The following is a 22,652-nucleotide window of genomic DNA, read 5'->3' as shown; positions in this document are numbered from 1 at the left end:
TTTTCTGAAAATACAATATGAGAATTAACTGCACAATTACTAGAAAAGCGTACCTTGGATATTATACAATTTGCATACATGCAAAATTTGCGGGAAAAAACAAAAAAATTTCAAGATGTTTCCAACTCTGACTTTGCACCAATTCTGTAGAATGGCCCAGATACAAGGAGTTAATTAACAGATATGTTGGACGTGACCCGTTCCTCATGAAGATGAGTGAGTTTTCGGTAGAACTTAAAGATTTGCCAACAGTCGAGGCTGTTGACATCACCAACTATCTGTTTTTTTCAAACTCCCTGCAATGGGTCAATAGGGGTTATGCGCAACATACTTCCGGGTTCTACAAAACAGATATAACTACTTCCGGTCGTCAGCTACTGAGGTAAACACAGCGTAGGAATGGCGACCTTTTATAGCCGGTGTTTACAGGAGCTACCCATTCTATCCATTTCAGATGTACATCGTATTGCCAAACGGACTTCCAGAGCCCCGAGTACTCCGTTAAATAAAGGATTTAAGTTTTACGCCTCCTCATTTATTCATGATTATGAAGGTATGTAAGTTAGTATATGTAGCTTTTGCTAATGGCACCCGATGTAGAGTTAGCTAACTATCAGTAAGTTAGTTTAGACTTGTATCATAGTAGTTTAACCTCTTATATTTGCTTGCAGACGATTAAAACAATCAAATGAAAATAAGTTACCTCAGAGATAACCTACCGCTGCAGATGCGTACAGTAATGCAAACCGGAAATGTTTATACCCGTTTTCCGGTTAGAACGTTGGGCGTTCCGCATAACCCCTATTGGTCTACTTTAAAATTGATGAACTGATTAACTAAACATGGAACAGATGGATGTAATCAATCAATGTGCTATATGAATATATGTGCTAACTAAGGTTATATGAAAACAAATGAAAACATGCTTATAAACCATGACAACCAAGGAAACAAAGAGGAAACACAGGAAATGTCCATGAAAACAAAACTAAAACTATTTTATTCACGATAAAACATGGCTATGACCGCTTCATCCAACGGTTCTGTGTATCACTACACAACTCCCTTAGCAACCACTCTTAGCAACGTAAACATATGTTTGTTCTCATTGATATTGTTCACTGAAGCTTACTGTATTATGTAGAAGAGTCTTGTGAAAGAGATCGAGTGAGCGAGTGTATTACCTGCATTCAGATTTAGCATTTTCCTTCAGGTCAGTCTTATGTTCATAATAAAAAATCAGTTTGAATGTCTGTTGCGATATCTTGTCCTTTGAACAGTTAATGGTTTTTCCCGTGCTCTGACACTGACAGTCAAAGCATTTGTCAGTTGCTTCTTTTTCCCTGTTTACAATAAGTTTCAATCCTTTCAATATAAAAGTCTTCGTCGCTGCTGACTGACTCACTCATAAAGACAGTCTTTGCCGCCATCTAATGGCATAATAATGTAACTTCTGTTGCTGTTCATGGTCAGGGACTATTTTTTCCAGCGAAAGGAAGGCTTTTAGTGATTTTACTTCATGAAAACTCGTGCCTAACAACGCCCTTCTTCAGCCGTGACTTATTCATGATACAGCAAAGACTCTCGTACCTTATTGCTTATAAAAACAATAGTCTATTAAAATTGTATGCAATGCCCCCATTTAGATAGCTAAGTAATAGTGTGTGTGTGTGTGTGTGTGTGTGTGTGTGTGTGTGTGTGTGTGTGTGTGTGTGTGTCCTCAAATTACTACACTGTATGAGATACAAGCAACGTTCAGTAATCATACATTTACAAAGAAAACTAAGTTAAAAAGAAAACCATTTGAATTGCAAATATTGTAAAAAAATAAAATAAAATAAAATTTCATTTAACCAGGTCCAACTTTATACAAATGTGCAGACGTGTTAGATTTACCATAACTAATTTGTGTTTTCCAGCATAAATTCACATCAATAATGTGATCAGTAATGCTTGCCTTAGAAAACACCAGCTAAGGGCAAATTTTCTGAAGGAGAGTGAACCTTCGATTGGCTAGTTTGTTGTGAGACTGTCTGTGCTCTGACTGGTGTTATGCAATTCAACACAGATACAGATTCTCCCCAGTGCTTTGATAAGACTTGTTGAGCTTTGAGATGTCTGGATTGTATGACAGCCCATCTGTGTCCTCCTCCCTTCCTTGAGCGAACTGCAGAAGAGCTTCTTATGGAGATAAAGTCAATTTTGCAGTGGTTGATTTCAGACATTGCTAGTTTTCTTTTTCAGGTCAACAGCTCTCACTTCACGTCTTTGTGAAGAAGTAGGCTACATTAGCATACTTTTAAAAACAGTACTTATTACGATATAGCATGCTTTAAAAGAATATAGCCTACTTAAGTGTGGACGGAATGTAATGTTTTCAGACACTTAATAAAATGAAAAATTTGGTTTTGCAATTAGTTGCAACTTTGACCCACTATAATTTAAGTATATTTATATGTAATTTCATAATTTTATTGTTTTTGAAATGAGTAAAGTGTGCTGCCGAATGTGCTGACAAGCATTTATGTTCAACTAAAACATGACGTTGCAATTGAATACATTTAAGTGTGTTATGAAACAGTTTAGATGCTCTTAAGTGGCCTTTTATTTCATTAATTTTATATTATCTGCATGTCACAGCAGGAAAGGAAGAGCAGAAGTGGATCTTTATCAGCTTTACACTTTTATTAACCAAAATAACAACTAAAGCAACCAGAACGAACACTTGCATTGTGTTGGCCAAGCATTAGCACATTAGCATACTATTACATACTCACATTAGCATTAGCATACACTCACCAGATGTTATTCTTCTGACATCCTAAGATGTAAACAAGCTAATGAGCTGGAATTTTCTCATAGCAAACTGATAATGTTCATTTCCTTTCCTTGACTGTCTTCCAGCGGGCCATATCTGTTGTTTAGAGCTATTTGAAGCTACGCTAACATATCTATGTTGTGATCCACACTAGAGAAACATATAACAAAGACGGGAATGTAAGAACAAAAACAATTTACCCCTAAATTACTTCTTGACATACACAGGTCTGCGCCTATGCATGACTGAATTTGCTAATGCTAATCCCCAGGCCACACAGATACAGACACGTCATGTCACTGTGCTAAGGTTTCATTCAGTCCACAAACACTTGCATTTGTGACCTTGTATGCTCTTAGTTATAGGCTAACAGCTTACATGAAGCATTTGGCACACTAGTCAATTCCGAGTGTGTGGGTTTCAGAACCGCAGGTGTTAAGCACGCTAAACCTTGCTTAGCTAGTGAACAAAGCAGATGAAAACATGAAAGGAAATGCGTTGCAGGCGGCATGACCTTCAATCCATTTGCACCACAAGAAGTATGAGCAAAGTACAGTCATGACATTTTGAGTTTCATTTAAATATTATTAATATGAAACGGTATTAATTCTGAGGCAAGCATCACTATTACTATAGCGTATACTTAAATTTGAACAAAGCCTTAACCATAAGCCATTATCCTCCCTTCTCTTTTTTTGCCATCACTATGTCCAAATAGGGGCTCATTAAACTTTTAGTTTAGTTTAACCATATTTTAACCAAGAAAATAGAAGTAATTTTGAAACATATAAAGATGTTCTTAAATCCTACTTAAGTGAGTAAAAAAAAAAAACTCTAAAGTTCAGCTAATTAAATTTAAATTTAAACTATAATACATTTTAATTCAATTGCAATTAACATGCAATTCAGTGTCAGACTCTAGCTCAAACATCTATGACTTAATTTCATCGGTTGCTATTTTGCAACATTGATAGATTTCAAAACAATTTTACGCGTGTAATGGCGGGAATGTTGAATATCATTTTAATATGCAGAACAGTTACCCAATCATACCCAGTGGGGGTTTACATACAAGTCTTAAATGCGGCATGTCTATCAAAACTGAATGCTAAAGAGAGAGTCAAAAGCAGTAAAGTAAATAGTCTATTACTTTAATTAACATATTTCAAATCAGCAACACACCCTGACATATATTTACAACTAAATGGAAAAAGCAAAAAGTATGTACAACCAGAATGCACACTTGCATTTCGTTGGCCAAGCATTTACATTAGCATATTATTACATACTCATATTAGCATTAGCATACATTTTTAAATATATATAAATGTTGTTTATAATGCTAAAAACCATATATTTCAGGTTGGTCCAGGCAATGCGCATGTGCAGCCCTAAGCAAGCGTCTCAGAACACTGACTGTTTCTGTGGAAACTGGATCTTTTAACAGCAGCTGAAGTGACACAATGACTATCAATTGTCGATTAGCATTTTTTTTTTGTAGAAGACAGACTTATTATGCCATATTGCGTGTTGCACGTTCTCCCATTCAGAAAAATATGAAGTCTTTCTCATATCTAGGGGCTAGAATATCCAACGCTATTTCTCGACCAATTCGTACGAATTCGTACGAATGATAAAAAGTTGGCTAATTCGTACTAATTCGTACGACCTCACTCGTACGAATTTGTACGATTTGTCTAAACCCACGTGATGGGTAGGTTTAGGGGCGGGGTCAGGGGAAGGTCATTCGTATGAATTCATACGAATTGGCCAATTCGTAAAATATGTACGATTTTGCAAAAATCGTACTAATTCGTACGAGTCAGGTCGTATGAATTCGTACGAATAAGCCACCTCCTAGAATTTGTACGTTTTCCCGTGAGATCGGGCTCCAATATCATAGAGGCTTGAGGAGGAGCTTTTCTGACTTAGCCACTAAGAAACCACGCAGAACATCCGAGAAACAACCAAGAATTCCCTTTAGCAACTCATAGCAATGAACTAAAAACCAGCCATCCTTGAAAATCTAGCTGGACGCCTCAGCAAACACACAGACGTGCATCAGGATCTTCTCATTCACACCATTGACGAAAACAAAGATGCAGAGGTGTAGGAGACTTGAGATTTGTGTATTGGACACAATGAGTGTGTGTTTGTGTGTGTGCTCTGGCTCTTCTCAACCGCGGCCCCAGGGGGAGAGCTGTTAGACTGATAAGATAAGACTGGACTCAGAGTAGTCAGTGTGGACTGCGTGCGAGGCTCCTGATCCACTTCAGATAGGGTTTGAAAGGCACGACCTGGACCAACAACACACTCACACACACTCACACACACACACACACACACACACACACTTATACGGCTCTATTCTGACATGATGAAGACACGTTATTTATGTGTGTTTAGTCTCAAGTGCAATAACATGCCATTTTAAATTCCTGAAATTGCTGACACTGATGTCTTGCTTAAATGCTTTGTAATTGATTTTCTGCTAGAACAAGTGGGAGTATTTTTTATATGTTTTTGATAACTCACTATGCTGCTCTAGTCTCATAAAAAAATCAGTAAAAATATCTAAGTAAGATACTTTTAATGATAAGCAAAATTGTATGGAAGCTTGTTTCCGCCACTGAATAAAAAAATAATAAAGGTAATCGCAACTTTTCATCTCACAATTCGAGCGGACTACCAGAAGGGGTGATGAACACGTTCATACAATCTAGAGCTCCCTCCACGAGGCGGCTCTACACATCTAAATGGTCGGTGTTTAACAAATGGTGCACTGCCAAAGGGCTCGATCCACAGACATGTGGGGTTTCGCAAGTATTATGCTTCCTTCAAGAGCTGTTGGACGTGGGCAGGTCCCCCTCCACGCTCAAAGTCTATGTCGCGGCCATTTCAGCGCTCTCTGTCTCAGAGCCGGGCCGTGCATTAGGAAGGAACGAGTTTGTCATCCGCTTCCTTAGAGGAGCGAGGAGGATGAACCCCCCGCGACCCCCTTCGGTTCCTATGTGGGATCTTTCACTGGTCTTAGACGCCCTGAAAGCACATCCCTTTGAACCCTTAGAAACTGTGGATATGAAATACCTCACGCTCAAAACCGTTTTTCTGATAGCACTGTCTTCAGTCAAACGTGTGGGAGACCTTCACGCGTTATCCACTAACGCCGCGTGCCTCGAGTTCGGACCAAATGACTCTAAAGTTATTCTCAGACCGAGGCATGGGTACATCCCCAAAATATTGGGCACTCCCTTCAGAGCGCAGGTCATTTCTCTCTCAGCCCTGCCGAATTCTGGCTGCGAGGCAGATAGTAATCTCCTCTGCCCAGTTAGGGCGTTAAGAAACTATATTTCTCGCTCCGCCGCCTTTAGGCGTTCAGAGCAGCTCTTTGTTTCGTTTGGTGGGCGCACCAAGGGTCTCGCCGCCTCGAAACACACCCTGTCCAGATGGATAGTGGACGCTATCGCGGCTGCTTATGCGTCTAAAAACCTGCAGTGCCCACTGGGCATTCGAGCGCACTCCACCAGAGGCATGGCCTCATCGTGGGCGTGGTCCAGCGGGATTCCCATTCATGCCATTTGTGCAGCGGCAGGCTGGGCCTCCCCCTCCACATTTGTGAGGTTTTACAACCTAGAAGTTCCCACTTTGCAGGCTAAAGTGTTATCAGTCTAAGTCTCGCGTAGCCAGCCCACTGTCTATGCGCGGGCTACGTTGTATGATTTAGCTCTACTGGTTGAGCTGCACTACGTGGGAAGTGTCAGTTTGGACCGGCTGTGCCGCTCCATGCCCCATAGTATGTGCTTGTGTACTGTGCTATCTTGGCCGCCCAGCTCCGCTATCGCGTTCCCCAGGCTTTCCCTGGGACTCATTCAGGATGCTGGGCGCGCGCACAGCGTTGACAAGGGAGTTCCCGCAGCGTAAGCTACTTACGCAATACGAGAGAACCTCTCGTAAGAGAACGTACTCGGTTACTAAACGTAACCTCTGTTCTCTCTAGAGAGGGAACGAGTATTGCGTAACCCGCCGTGCTCACGCCACGAGCTCATTTCGCTTCATGCGACAGAAACCAGTGAAGCAGCCTCTGAGCCCTGCTTATATACGCTAAGCCACACCCCTAATGACGGGCTGTGACGCATTAAGCGCGCCAAGCGCGCTCATTGGACGTGACGTCACGCCTAGGGCTCAGCGATAGGCTGCTGCAGTTGCCGCAGAGCAGCCAATGGGCACGCGAGTCGCCTGCCCTAGGTCTGCAGGCTGCCGCACTGCGTTGACAAGATTTTTAAAAATTAAGGATAATTTTTTGGCTTCAGTATCTCGAGAAAGGAGACTTTACCGCAGCGTAAGCTACTTACGCAATACTCGTTCCCTCTCTAGAGAGAACAGAGGTTACGTTTAGTAACCGAGTACGTTTTCAGGGAATGTGTCTTGAATAAAACATATTACAGTATATTTTTGGTTTCAATGGCAGCATTTTTCACTTCTTGTAAATGAATGTGATCTTCTTCTGTGGATCACAGATGTTTTTTTGAGAAAAAAAGTGGGGATGGGGATTTTCAGCATCACTACTCTGGTCTTCAGTGTCACATGATCCTCCAGAAATCGTATGAATATGCTGATTTGCTGAAAAACAGTTGTGCTGCTTCCCTCTGTTTTGTAAAGTATGTGAAACCGAATGCATTGTGCAACAGTAGTATGCTTCACTACATTGTTTTAACATGAATGTGGCATCCTAATGTCATATAATGCTAAATATAGAACATTATTTTTAACCTAATTCTCTTGGCAATCTAATCAAATAAGTATATACCTACTTTTTTTTTTTATTATTTTTTATCATAAGCAGATATAAAAAGATATTGATTCTGGTTAATTAATCTCAGTGCATTGCATTATGGGATACAGTACCCAAAGCATTGTGCTCAGTTGTATTCTACACTTTGTTAAATGTAATCCAGGTACTCAGTGTATATGTGTTTAGGGCTGAGCGAATATGGGCAGAACTCTTTACTGCCCTAGTACTTCAGAAATCCTTTTAAAGGTATCGATGTGAATTCAACGTGGCACAGCGGCCTTCATCATCACAGTATGCTAATGCCGATCTAGTGCAAGGGATTGATCAATATGCTGATTGAGGACTGTTGGTTGGCAGGATGGTCCTGTTTGGAGTGACAGAGTCGTTTGCACCTCAATGACACGTCTGTACCATTCGCTTCACATGACAAATGCTTTCAACTACATACTGTTTATTTACTATAGTGTGTTCTTATGTAACTATGCCATGTTTGGTCTCATCTGACAGCTTATAAACTGAACTGAATGGTGGTGAACTGAAAAGAGATATTATGTACAGTCTAGGTAATATTGCTTAAACATGCATTGAGGAGAATATGTTAATGTTCCTCTCTCCCTCTTGATCACCACCCATTTTCCTTATCTTTTGGATTCCTGTCGGTCGGTTTCGGTGTTGGTATTCCTCTCATGTTTAATAATGCTTTGCTCATATAAGAGGGAAAGTTAACTGTTGATCTGGGAGACTCCCGCACACCTCATGCTATGGGAAAGGCTTTAACGGCCTCATTTGCACAACAGTGCATTATTTGTTACAACTAAGTTTCTATACAGTATGTTGTCCCATTCTACTGTCTGTATTTAAACATATAACTTGAATGAATAACTTTGCCTGCTTTATAAGCTTTGAGAATCTTTCCTTTTACCACTGATGATGTTGAAAGCTAAAGTGATAACTTTCATTATCTAAACGTTCAGGTTTAATCCTATGGTTTCCTATCAGTCTTATAAGAAAGACTTTTACCTTTAAAGAATAAGAGGTTAAAGAATAACAACAACTTTAATGGAGTCAGATGAATTATATTGGAGTCAGATAAATAACTGAATTATGCACGTCACCTTCAACTGCCTTTTGTTCCGATTATTGGTTCAATATAGCAGCGTAAACCTTACATGTGGAAAGTTTCATATTGTAAGAGAAAAAAGATAGCATGCTATTCTGAACATATCCTATGTTCTGTTTTTGTCCTTTTTTGTTTTCTTTTATACAATGAATACTGACAGCATTAGCGACTGTGTCAGAAACAGAAAGATGTGGTCGACAGCCAGAACGGTTCACAGTCAGGAAACATGCTTTCAGGGCGCGCTTCGGTTTGGGTTAGCATACCTGAGTCAGTTTTGAGAAGAGTTCCTGTCACATGTGCTGCTGAAACGGGGTCAGGGGTCATGGGGAAACCTAATCTGGCAGCCCTGGGGATTCTATCAATAACTTCAGCGGGTTCCTGTTTGCTTGTTCAGCTGTTCTGCTTCACCACGAGTACATGTCAATAAACATGCTAATCTCCCGTTTAAAGACAGAGGAGTACAAATGAAACACCAGGATTTGAGAACAGTTACGATGGCTAAGGTTTTTTTTTTTTTTTTTTTGCCAACTGCTTTGCTTCACTTTCTCTTGTAATGCGGCGCTCACATGTCGAAAGGTCAGAAGGTCACTCGCAAGTTTACACACTAGCCTCTTTGTTTTGTTGTGGCCCTTTCCGTCTCTGCTGTCTTGTGTTCTGGGAATGCAACATGAAAAATGTCAAAAAATTACAGCAAGGGCCATAACGCTCATCCTTAAACTCCAAGATTCATTATACTTTTAATGAAGGTTGATTTAAGTTTCAGTCTGATCTCTGACACAAAGCTATTATATGACTTCAGAAGACCTGGTTTCACAGACAAGGTTTAAGTCTAGTCCTGGACTAAAATGCATGTTTGAGTTGTTTTAACTGAAAGTATATCCTAAAATATCTCAGTGCCATTGTTTTGTCACAAGATGCACCACAGTAAGGTTTTTTTTTTTTTTTTTTTTTTTTAAGGCACATTTATAAAAGCTACTTAAATGTCTTAATTTAACTAAGGCCTAATCCTGGATTAATCTAAGCCCTGTGTGTGAAACCAGGCCTTGAAATATAACACACAAGAATACATATATAAATACTTAAATACATATAATATAGATTTATAAATACTTAAAGACACTAAGTGCATTTGTGTTTTCTATTCACCAAAGAATATATATATATATATATATATATATATATATATATATATATATATATAGTACCGGTCAAAAGATGGAAACATTACAATTTTTTTATGTTTTTGAAAAAAGTCTCTTATGATCACCAAGGCTGCATTTATTTGATAAAAAATACAGTAAAAACAGTAATATTGTGAAATATTATTACAATTTAAAATAATAGATTTCTATTTTAATATACTTTAAAATGTAATTTATTCCTGTGATCAAAGCTGAATTTTCAGCATCATTCCTCCAGTCTTCAGTGTCACAATGATCCTTCAGAAATCATTCTAATATGATGATTTGATGCTCAGTTATTATCAATGTTGGAAACGGTTGTGCTGTTTAAGATATTTTTGGATCCTTTGATACTTTATTCAGGATTCATTGATGGATAAAAAGTTTAAAAAGAACAGCATTTATTCAAAATAGAAATCTTTTCTAACAATATAAATCTTTACTATCACGTTGAATCAGTTTAACACATCCTTGCTGAATAAAATAATTACTTTAAAGAAAAAATTCCTGACCCCAAACTTTTGCGTGGTAGTGAATATTGTTACAAAAGATTTTTATTTTAAATAAATGCTGTTCTTTTTTTTAAAGGTACAATATGTAGGTTTTTTTGCTTTAAAAATAGCAAAAATCACTATATCTATGTTATATTTTTTTGTTTTGTTGTGTACTTACATTATCCCGACTGTTCCCAACAACTTTCAAACCAGGAGAAATTTGTAATTTAATTCGAAGACACGGACCGTTTCTTTATTTCCGTTTTGTCGCCGTCAATGGCGTCATATCCGCGTTCTCCCTGGTTTCCGCTCGTACTGCCATAGTAACCAGAGCCCTCTGATAGTAACCAAGGCGACAGACGTGGACAACTGTGTAGTTCGTAATGTCTATCTGCACGCTGTTGTTGTTTCGTTCATGGCAAGCAGACTTTGGATAAAAAAGGAGAACTAAAACGAGAATCAATATCAGCACGGTGTTTTCGAGATGCTGAGAGCTCCACGTCCGAGACTTCGACCACTCCTACATGTACTTTATTAAACAGGTGAGCACGTTTACATAAAACGAATCAATGTTATATAATTCAACAATGATAAAATGTTAGAATATGATCTGTATGTTATTCTAATGTTGATCTAGCTTACTGCTAGTCTCATACAGACAAACTAACACATAGAATAACATCAATTTCAACACATTCAAATGCAGTTTAGTGTGATAGTGTATTGTTAGACCAAGTGAAACAGCGCTGCGTTACCTCACAAGTTTAATTTGTCTAATAAACTGACCTGTGAGTAGTAATTCTGCACTTGCGTGTAGTTCGGTAGAATAAAATGTCCTTATTCCTTTTATATCTGCGGGACTCGCGTCGCGTGTGGAGCTGATAGCTATCTCTTAGCAATCCCGACCTGCTTCATATCACAGTCATGATAAAAACATCGATGTATTCACTCATCCATAAACATTATTAGATCGGTCGGCTTGACGTTGACGACAAGATCCATAATTCTTAGCAAATGTTGCATCATCAAACTACGCCTTTGTTATTGTAAGAGGTTAGCGACCCCTAGCGGCGAAAAAGTTACATATTGTACATTTAACTTTTTATTCATCAAAGGTTACTGAAAAAATGTATTACAGGTTTTAAAAAATATTAAGCAGCAACTGTTTCCAACATTGATAATAAATCAGCATATTAAAATGATTTTTGATATGTCTGATTTCGAATAAATACAAGCTTGATGAGCATAAGAGACTTTTTTCAAAAACATTCAAAATATTAACTTTCCAAACTTTTGACCGATACTAATATATATATATATATAGACTAAATAAATTTGACTAGTTATTTTTTGACTAAATGACAAAAGTAAATTTTTTGGCTTCTTTAAATGTAAGATAAACATTTCTATCAACATATAAATCCAGACAGAACAAAATCTAACCGATGGACTAAGCAGACTAAATAATAGCTTTAGTCTTAATCTAGTTAAGACTGTCTTCAGTTCTTGGAACCATGCACCCCTCCTTCTCACATCATCAGGAAATGAACCAGTCAAAGGTGGCGAAAAAGTAAACAAGCCTGTGTTGAAGTTTTTGAAGCTTTGAAGTGGAGCTTGAGGTGGCATGCTGGGTTTCGGATGCTGTGTTTGTGCAGGGCTGAGCAGCGGGGAAAATAATGGATGTGTAATGCATGTTTGAAGTTAGGAGACATAAGCCGATGTTTATCAAAACCACACCGCTCCACCTTCATAGCGCCAGGAGCATAACAAGCTGCTTAGAAGAAAAAAAATACTGCAAAATCAAGAGAAACCAGTGCACATCCATACAAACAATCAAATGGATGGATCTCACAACAGCTGCTTTGCGTTTTTCCATATTTTGCTCTGCATATTAAGTTTAAGGATTGTTTTGCACTGTAACAATATGTACATGTCAATTAGTATAATTCTCTTTTTACTGTATTACAAAAAAATACACATTACAATGGTAATGAGCTTGTTTTGCATGCATGAAAATAATGTCACAATGCAAAAAAAAAAATATATATATTTTTTTTTTTATGAAGAACATAATACATTTTTTTTCTTTTAAATCATGAGGTTAAAAGTGACCCGTACACTGTTTTCGTGACATGCATGCTGACAAAAAAGGTGACTAAGGAAGTGAAAACAAAACAGGATTTCGGTTTGATATTTGGGAACTAACACATGCTTTATTGAGGATGTTTTTACCTTCCATATTTAGCTTTGACTTATTACATAATGACTTAAAGATGCATTTAAAAGAACTCAACTTTCTGTCCAAAACTTCCAGTTGTCTCATAAAATCTTGAATACAGAATGCAAATGGGTGGACCATCATCTACAGCAGTTTTTAAAGAATCTGTCGCCACTCACCAGTTTGAGCCATTTGGAAAATGTATCATCAGACAGTTGCATAAGGTTTAAAGAGGGATGTACAAAAATATTGAAATATAAGGGGGACCAAATGTAATATTGGAATAATCTGTAATTGAAAAATCCATAATGCACCACCATTCTGAATTTTGTGAGGGACAAGTGCCTTATGAGAGACGATGAACAAATTGGGATCCAGTCAAGTTCCCTGGTTCAAAACACTAAAACTAGGGTGATTTGCATGAATAAGTGGAAGCAGATTTGACGCAAACGTGAAGTCAGTACTTCTCATAAGAGCTTCCGTCTTTTTCATTTCCCCTTTTTCTTTGATTGCTTGACAGAGACATAATGAGTGAGGGTGATCTAATCTATCACTTGTGCCAAGAGCTTAAAAGCTCTGGATCTCCCTTTTTGACTGACGCATCTTTACAGATACAGCAACACCTTATTGCAGACTTTTACAGGCACGTTTAGAAGGGAGGATGTTGGACAGGATTGGGTGTGTTGACAGTTCCTGCCAAATCTAGCGTTGTGCTGTCATGTCACAAATTACGCAATTATAAACAAATTTCTCAACCTTATTTCTCCAGAACCCCGGCTCAGTTATGCTTGTAGCAGATTACATTTTCATACGAACAAGGAAAAACTGAATTTTGGAAAAACTGGTGTTCTCGTATCAAGACGATTCTGTTTCACTATTCAGTTACTGACACTTTGAGTGACTGAAATGTTGTTTTTACGTTCCATTTAGTCTAAGAGACTGTTCTTTGTCAATATCAGCCAACTGAAATGGCTACAAACACAGAGAGAATTTCATATTTTATATCAGCGTGGCATTACACACATTTACAATGGTATACACAGATAGTAAAGACTTTAAATAGTAACTGTTGAATATGTAAAGATTAAACAGAAAAAAGGGAACATTGCAACTTCAACATTGCATGTATTTGTGAATGGACATTACAGAGGGAGAAGCAATGATGATGATCTATTGTAAATAAATACTTCTACCAATGATTTTAGAACTTTATTTTCAAGTGAAGTTTGTAACAGGAAAAAAAAACAGTGCGTTATGACAGTATCAATAACAGTGCAAAGTTAATATACAGTATTATATAAAGTGCCAACAAAAGTTTTCAGCTTGTTAATACTATGACACTTCAGGCAGTAAATGTGTTTTCATGTGGCGTTGCATGAAATAGTATCATTCAATTTTGTTTGTGGCTTTAATTAAATAGTGGTTATATCCTAGTATGTTATTTCCACATTCACTTACCATTCTTGAAATGTAAGTACATTCACATATAGTTAGAAGTTCTGGTCTACTTTAATCAAGTTCCAGTTGATCTATATTTGTATTATTCTTACTCCACAGTTAAGTTATCCAAATGTTTGGATAGATATCCACTGAGAACAGGTGTGGCCCCCAGTACCGGGCTGAAGGATGACTTTAAGAGGGAGGTAAATCCCTCTAAAAGGACATAGTTTACTTATTGCCCAGAGAGATATTAACAAACCCAATTAGGGCATAATCCACATGTTTCATGCCACATTTCATCCACCGCAGAGTGCTTTTTCTGCATTCTGTTTCCTTACATCCACTTTATGTGATGACTTTGAGATTTGTTGCAAGATAGGATGTTGAGCAATATCCATTTGTCCAATATATATATATATATATATATGTCCTCATACGTTGGATTCATTGTGAAACATCTTGTTCTTTATGGACCTCAGGCTGAACTGAAGGGATGAACTTGTCTCCGACTGCAAGGCCTCAGAGAACTTGACATCCAAGGAACGGTTCGTCTGAGACTTCCTCTTAATGGAGTTTTGTATTGTCTCTGAGGTGAAATAGTAGACGATGGGGTCGAAACAGCAGTTTGACACAGCAATGCACAGAGCGATGGGATAGATCGTCCGAACCACCGATTCCACCGCGCAGCCCTTCAAGGTTTTGGTCCGCACCAGTGCGTAGAAAACCAAGTTAACATTGTAGGGGATGAAACAAAAGCAGAAGATGCAGAGGTGGACGATGATCATCCTCAAGATCTTTGTCTTGTTCAGCTTCCCTCCTCGACTGACTGTCTGCGGCCTCCTCAAGGTTTGGAGCACCATAGCGGAGCAAACCACGTTCAGTATCAAGGGGATAAGGAACCCCACGGTCTCGATGAAGATCACCACTTTCGAGAGATGGCTCTTCCACTGATTTGAGGAGAAGTTCTCAAAGCAGGATATTGAGTTATTTTGCTTGTTTGTACTATTCAGCAAGAAGCCTGTCGGAAGACTTCCAGAAAGCACCAGAATCCAAACGGCGACGCACACGATTTTAGCATTGCGTTTGGTCCGGAGCCCCCTCGAACGGAAGGGGTAAACGATGGCGAGGAAGCGGTCCACGCTGATGCACGTTAGGAAGAGGATGCTCCCGTACATGTTGGTGTAAAAGAGTGAAACAGAGAGCTGGCAGAGCAGACTGCCAAATGGCCAGTTCTGCTGGATGAAGTAAAAAACCCTCAAAGGGAGCGTGAGCACAAATAACAAGTCCGACACCACAAGGTTCATCATATACGTTGTGGTCTCATTGCTCAGTTTCAGTGAACAAGTGAAAATGTACATGGCTGCAACATTGGTGATGAGTCCCACCATGAAGACAATGCTAAACACTATACTGTAGAGTGGATATTTGAAGCTGTCATTCTTCGGGCAACTATTGTTGATTAGCTGCAGAGAATTATTGTCATATTGGCTGACGTTGCCAGCCCATTTCTGGGTCAAACTCTCCATCTGAACAGTCGTGTTGTATATCTCAATGAGAAACAAAGGCACACTATGGGGTGGCAGTTAGGCGAGACTACACAATAAGAGGATTTCCCTCAATCCACAATTCAGCAGGGCAAAACAAAGCATGCGCAGCAGACAGATTTCTTCCAACCGCAAAATGGTCTTGCCTTCAAGGGCACATAGATCTCTTTAATGTTTTTTTTTTTTTTTTTTAGCTGGCAGTTGAAAACTGAAGCGATCAAACACTTCTCTGTGGCATTCTCCAACAAAGCCTCATGTTGAAGGCATTTCACCCCAGAGACTGGAGCCAGACCCCAACTACCTCTTCCCCTCCCCCTTTCCCCAGCCACCCCACAAGATTGTTGCCCCAAGCTTAGAAGTTACTCACTTCAAAGTTTCAATTCACACAGTTCTTTCCTCTGGTTTCACTTGAGCAATACCATCCACAATCAGCCAAAGGGAGTAGTCCTGTTAGAATCCACTCTTAGCATATTCCCGTTGAGAAAAAGCAGATGTCTTTTTCCAACATACTAATTAAAGCATTCAAAAATAGTTGTTGTTCCCAGATTTGTCTTGAAGTATCCTTTCAATTAGCCCTCTTTGTTCTCAGTCCCACATATGGTCCAGTGATTGTGGAGCACCTGTAGACCGCATGCAGCACTCCCTGAGTGTGTGACTGTGCAAATGAGCGAGTCCGACTTGCTTCAGCGAGGGTCTGTTGTCCCACCCCCTTCCTCACAGCTCTGTCTTGGTGTCTCCGTCAGCAGTGGCCCCAGGGGCAATTCTGTGCTGTGTGCATTGAAGAGGCGGGAGAGAGGCAGCTGTGCTGTGGAGAACTTCACAAGCCAGTGTTATCATGACTAACGTGTCTGACTGGCCCTACCTCCTGGATAGATCCCTCCTCCTCTGACTGAGAAGAGATTATTATTATACCATGTGCAAGGTGCAAACTGTCTCTTTTGACAACTTTTAATTTGTTATTGTATTCTATAATATTAAACCTTACCCATAGGAAAATTATAATGAGAGGTTATGCTTTAAATGATTATTTAAGTTCTCATATGTGTGTTTTGTAAGTTTCAACTGTTTTGTTGAAATCTGGAACTATAAAATGTGGATAGAATAGCTCAGTTAGTGGGGCTTCATATTGAAATCTCTGACTTTTGTATCTTGACAAAGAGCTCTGAGTTTATGAGCTCTTCTTAGGAGACACATGTGCGATTGCTAGGCAGTCACAGTTTAACTTTAGCACGGTCCAGTTAGCCCCTGCTGGTAGATGCCTTAATTACACCATCTGATTGCAATGAGCATTGACAGTTCAGACAGTCATTCAGATTATCCATTTATTCGGACTGTATTTCTGAGATTATGTATATAACACATATATTTGCTAGCTTATATCACATATTAGATGTTTTACCAGAGCCATGGACGTATATTGTCCTTTTCTGCTACCTTAAGATCAGGGTATGTCATTATCCAATCAATTTTGTCATGCGGTTCTAGCATGATTAGTCACATGACATCATGTGCTTGGATCAAGTGCCGTTGAGCTCCTTGTGTTTTATTTTATTTTATTTTAGAAGCGAAAGACTTGTAGAAAAATTGTCTGGGAGAAACCATTTAAAGTCCCCCTGTAGTCAATAATTTTATTCCTTAAAACAAATTTAAGGAATTAGTCACCAAAATGAAAATATTTGTGCCTTAAAATAGCTTGAATGTAACTCTACACCCTTGCCTCATTTAGTATACACGGTTCTATGAATATGCAAATTAGCCCCGCCTCCACTCACTCACACCAGCTCAGAGATCCACTCGTTGACGATCACACGTTGATCTGATTGGTTACAAGGTAGTTTGTGACGTCAGAAACACCAGCGATTTCAAACCGTGTTTTTGAGACTGTCTTTGGTTCACTGAAGTTTTAAGGAGAAAATACTCAGCAATGGTGTTGACTTATGAATTTGCACATGGTTTGTGACAACCATGTGCAAACACCACATATTAAAAACACCATAGACATATAAACAACATTAAAAGCTTGATTTTCATATTGGAACTTTTAATATTAGAGTTCTCACTTGTGATTTTATTGCATGAACATACAGACCCTTTCCAAAAAATTTGAATATCATGGAAAAGTTGATTTATTTCAAGAATTCAACTTAACAGGTGAAACTAATATATTATATAGACTCATTACATGCAAAGTGAGATATTTCAAGCCTTTATTTGTTATAATTTTGATGATTATGGCTTACAGCTTATGAAACCCACGAAATCAAAATTAGAATATTACATGAAATCACACAGTAATTACACAGTGATACCATGGTCATTAAACCAGGTTTTGGTTATTTTGGCAGTGTGGGCAGGTACAAATCCTGCTGGAAAATGAAGGAAGCATGAAGTGCTCTGAAAATGTCCTGGTAGACGGCTGTGTTGACTCTGGATTTAATAAAGCACAGTGGACCAAAGTCCTCTTTTCTGATGAGAGCAAATTTTGCTTCTCATTTGGAAACCAAGGTCCCAGAGTCTGGAGGAAGAATGGAGAGGCACACAATCCAAGATGCTTGAAGTCCAGTGTGAAGTTTCCACAGTCTGTGTTGGTTTGGGGAGCCATGTCATCGGCTGGTGTTGGTCCACTGTGCTGTCCACTCAACGCAGCCGTCTACCAGGACATTTTCAGAGCACTTCATGCTTCCTTCAGCAGACAAGCTTTATGGAGATGCTGACTTCATTTTCCAGCAGGATTTGCACCTGCCCACACTGCCAAAAGAACCAAAACCTGGTTCAGTGACCATGGTATCACTGTGTAATTACTGTGTGATTTCATGTAATATTCACATTTTTGGAAATCCTGTTTGCGTGGGTTTTATGAGCTGGAAGCCCAAATTATGTACAAATAAACAACTAAATACTTGAAATCGTTTAAGTTGTGGGCCCTGAATCTATAATCTATGGAAGTTTAACGTTTTGAATGGAATTATGGAAATAAATAAACTTTTCCATGATATTCAAATTTTTTGGAAAGGGTCTGTAGAAACTGCATTTCTGTGCGTTTCCAAACTATAGCAAAGCTAAAATAAGCAGAAGTGCAACCAGCTACCTCAGCAAACCGTCCTTCAGTTTAGAGAATAGAGCATAGCATAGTTTTAAAGACGTTATATTAGGGTTCGGCAAGGCGTTCTGGATTATAAACCACACCCCATGACACATTGCACCATCTTGCAACAACAACATGCAATGTATTAAGCAATACTGTGAGGAATCAGTCTTTGATTAAATAACAGAGGGACCAAAATTCTGGAAGTGTTTTCTCATTCATTTTCTCCACAGGGATCCCCAATGACCATGAATAACCATGAAAATAATAATTAAATAAAAAACTGCAGCACATTATAAAATGAAATATTGATTTATTATAAGTATTAAATGCAATATATTTGAAGTCATTCATATATACACTGTAAACAATTATATGATCTATAAGTTATAACAACATATGTTTTTACATTGCTTTAACTCATCAAAATAGCTTATTTTAAACTTTATGTTTATACAACTTAAATCAAAATTTAAGTTGAAATTACATAAACATCCAAGTTGATTGTACTTAATTTAAGGCAGCAACTTTTTTTTCACTGTGTAGATGGTGAAGAATATTAGAAGTTATTCTATTTTATTGTTATAAATCAATTTCTCCATAGAAAAAGTGAAAGGGAGTTGTACTGCCAAACCTGTTGTGCTCTACTAATATGACAATTTAATGTCACAGAAAAAAAAAATCATTGTTTGTTTATTTTAAGGAAAAATCAATGCTGATAGCACATAGGACTTGGATTGAAGGACATAAATAATACCTCAAAATAGAGAGATTGTGAGATATAATGGGAGGTATTACTTTACTTGTGCAATATGCTGTACGTGAAATATGTGTTTAGACTTGGTAGTTGATAAAACAGGCCAAAAAAAACAACTAAAAATGTGATGTTGCCCTCCTTGCAAACATTGTGATATTTCAAACGTTTCGCTTTTCTTTGTCCAGATTAAAAAAAGAATAAGTAAACACACTCCCTAAATGACGTAACCTGACGCTATGGTAAGTTCTAGCCTGGTCAGCAAATGCTTTTGCTGGTGTGGCATTTGAGGCTGAGATTTGACATTGTGACATGCTGACATGTATATTCATGTCTAATGTATTATGTATGCGTGACATAACGTTACCAAAGCAAACATCAGCAAATGTTAGTGCTAGAGATTTTATTAAGAAGCGAAAATACCCAGCAAACTGACATGAATATATAGCTCAGAAAGCCTGCGCTGCCCATGCGAAACATGTAAGATGTTTTATGGCCATTGTTCTGCTTTCCCCATGGGGCTCCTTTAAAACAAACACCCCCAAGGTCAGGGAGACATTTTCGGTGAAAAACAGACATGTCATTGTCTGCTGCACGCAAGACCTCCAACAAAACCATTGCACTGAACACATAAAAACAAGACTCGCATTTGTGCACAGCCACTAGACGAAACGCATGTCTCAGGAACGCAAAGCATCTCATTTCAATAGCAGGAAACTGTGCAATGGCCAAGGCACGCTCGACTGGGGACCAACAGAAGTGTTAGTTAACCGTCCTTTGTGTCAGTTCCAACATCTACAGACAGCCTTGTCCTTGAATAATATTTATGTGTTCACGCATTCCAATCATTTTGTATACAAATTACACTTGCTAAAAATAAATTGTTCAGCATAGCAGTGAAATCTCATTAAAGACATATTTCCAGCAGAACATACAGTTGTTTGTCCACTCTTTACACACTACAGCTATTGTGAAAAGTACACTTTAGCATACTATTAAAAAGAGCACTTACTATGGAAATACTATACTGTAATAGAATATACTTAGGTGCTTACTTAATGTAATGTTTTTAGACACTTAATTGCATGTTATATATTTACTTTTTAAAAGCATACTTAAGTGTTTTAAGATACTGTCATAAAATTGTACTCTCTTTAAGTAGGCCTACACTTAAATGGCCTTCTATTTCAGTAATGTTATAATATCTGCAAGTACAGGGTTTTAAATATACACTTTTAAGATGTGAAGTACAAGTGCACATTCAATACAATTACTTCTTTTTCTCAAGTGTTAGTTGTTATAAGTCTTTTGGCATTGTGTTGATGCTTACATAATCACCAACTAATGTAGAAACACTGGAGATTGACTACACAACATCTGAGTAAAAAGATCAGCTTGCATTACTTACGAAATGATACGGACAGTTAATTGGGATTTGAAAACCAAATCAGATTTGTGTGGCATGTGAAAAGCATTTATACCGTCAATGAAAGCTGCATTAGAATGTTTCACATATTGCTGCACTTATCTGTATCGGTTCATTAGGGCAAAATGATTTGTGGGGAATTTAAGTATGTTTGCTCTTCCCACTTCCCTTTGGTCATAATACTTTATCAGTATACAGCTAATAGCTTCCTTGGTCGAAACGCATAAAATATTTAGCTTTACAGAGATTATGTCCGCGCATAATGGACAAAAAATCAATATCATGACTCTTTGATTGTTGACTATAATGAGTGGGTATATTTACATAGTATATGTGGGTGTATTACTGATGGCTACTTGGCCATTATGTGGTCCAACCTATAGCTGACAGTTTGCTTTTTGCAAATAGAAACACATTAATGTGTACCAGATGTTCCATATTATTTCCGAATCGAACTTAAGAGGATTGTAATTGCACTTATAGTTTTTGCAGGAATAGTTCATCCAAAAATGTAAATTATTTACTGGTCCTCTTAAGTATAGTCAATAGTACTTTAGGACTTTTCCCAATCTTCCCTTGAAAAAAAAAAAAAAAGTGCACTTAATCATATTTTTCCATTATATAAGAGCAGCCTGAACATTTTGCTAAACATCTGCTTTTGTGTTCCACTGAAGAAAGCCATACAAGTATGGGAGGTCTTTCCCAACTTTTTTCCCAACAAAAGTACTGTGAAAGCACTTGTATTTGCTGGTGTTTATGACACACAGCCTCAATTCACGGATGTCTAGGTGTTTATTTGATGTTGCAATTCACAATTTCAGAAGAGTGGTTGGTCGTTGTCATATTGAAAGAATGTGTGGCAACGTGTACAGACTGAAAAGATACTGCGTCATGAATCAGTGTTGCACCATTGCTCATTCTTGCAAAATTGTGGGCATTTGGCAGGAAGGAAAAGTGAATGTTAAGTTCATGTAGTGATGCAAAGTGCACAAAGTAACATCTTCTGAAAGGAAGAGATGTAAGAGGATGTGAAGTATATACATTGATATTCACTGTAAAAAGTGAACATGTTGCTTTAAGGAGGTATTTCTATATTTTGACCTTTAAATTCATTTGGGTTTATGTAACATACAACAAGGGAATGCTGTTTTAACGTAATTGAGTTACATTGGCCCAATATACAATTTTGGACACATTTGCACATTTCCTGAGCAAAAAAGCTCAGGATGGACACATTTGGCACATGCACACTATACGACAGCTTGTGTCCGCTATACAGGACATCTGCAGTGAAGGACATAGAAGAAGAAAAGGGTTGTGTTTGGCTGCTTCTTGCTGATCTGCGAATTCTGCTTCAGTGAGAAATTGTGATTCGAGGTTATTATACACATTATGTTGCATCAAAGTGAAAATCGCAATTGTAAAACAAATATACACAAAAAAAAAAAAAATTCTGGTTAATTCATTAAAATGAGCTAAAGTAACACAATTTAACATTCTGTCACAACTTAATTTAATTGTGTTCAGTCCACCTAATATATTCAAAAGTGACGTTTACTTATTAATTTATGTTTAAACTACATGAATAATTGACTGCATGACATGAGCAGTGGATCTGTAGTTCCAGTATGCTTTACAAGGGACTGCATTAGGAGAGTCAGTTTAGGGATTGAGTGTTATTTTATGTGTTTTTCAGTTAGGGAAAAATTTTGGTAGTTTATGTTAATGTTTAATGTTCAGTTATGCTGGACTTTTAGCGTTATTGAATTTTGTGGTTACC

General features: G+C 38.0%; 1 protein-coding gene across 1 annotated transcript; it reads right to left on the bottom strand.

Annotated features, from left to right (window-relative positions):
* Positions 1-13,819: 13,819 nt before the first annotated feature.
* Positions 13,820-16,435, bottom strand: lpar6a (lysophosphatidic acid receptor 6a). The gene has a single exon (XM_084419109.1). It carries the CDS (start codon positions 15,587-15,589, stop codon positions 14,495-14,497), a length of 1,095 nt encoding a protein of 364 aa, XP_084275235.1. The 5' UTR covers positions 15,590-16,435; the 3' UTR covers positions 13,820-14,494.
* Between the last annotated feature and the right edge of the window lie 6,217 nt (positions 16,436-22,652).

Source organism: Rutilus rutilus (genome assembly GCF_951802725.1).
Source record: "Rutilus rutilus genome assembly, chromosome: 9".
Lineage (NCBI taxonomy): Eukaryota > Metazoa > Chordata > Actinopteri > Cypriniformes > Leuciscidae > Rutilus > Rutilus rutilus.
This window is presented reverse-complemented; position numbering and strand designations above follow the sequence as displayed.

Excerpts from the sequence above, each read along its gene's own strand:
- lpar6a (XM_084419109.1), bottom strand. The coding sequence starts at position 15,589 with ATGGAGAGTTTGACCCAGAAATGGGCTGGCAACGTCAGCCAATATGAC.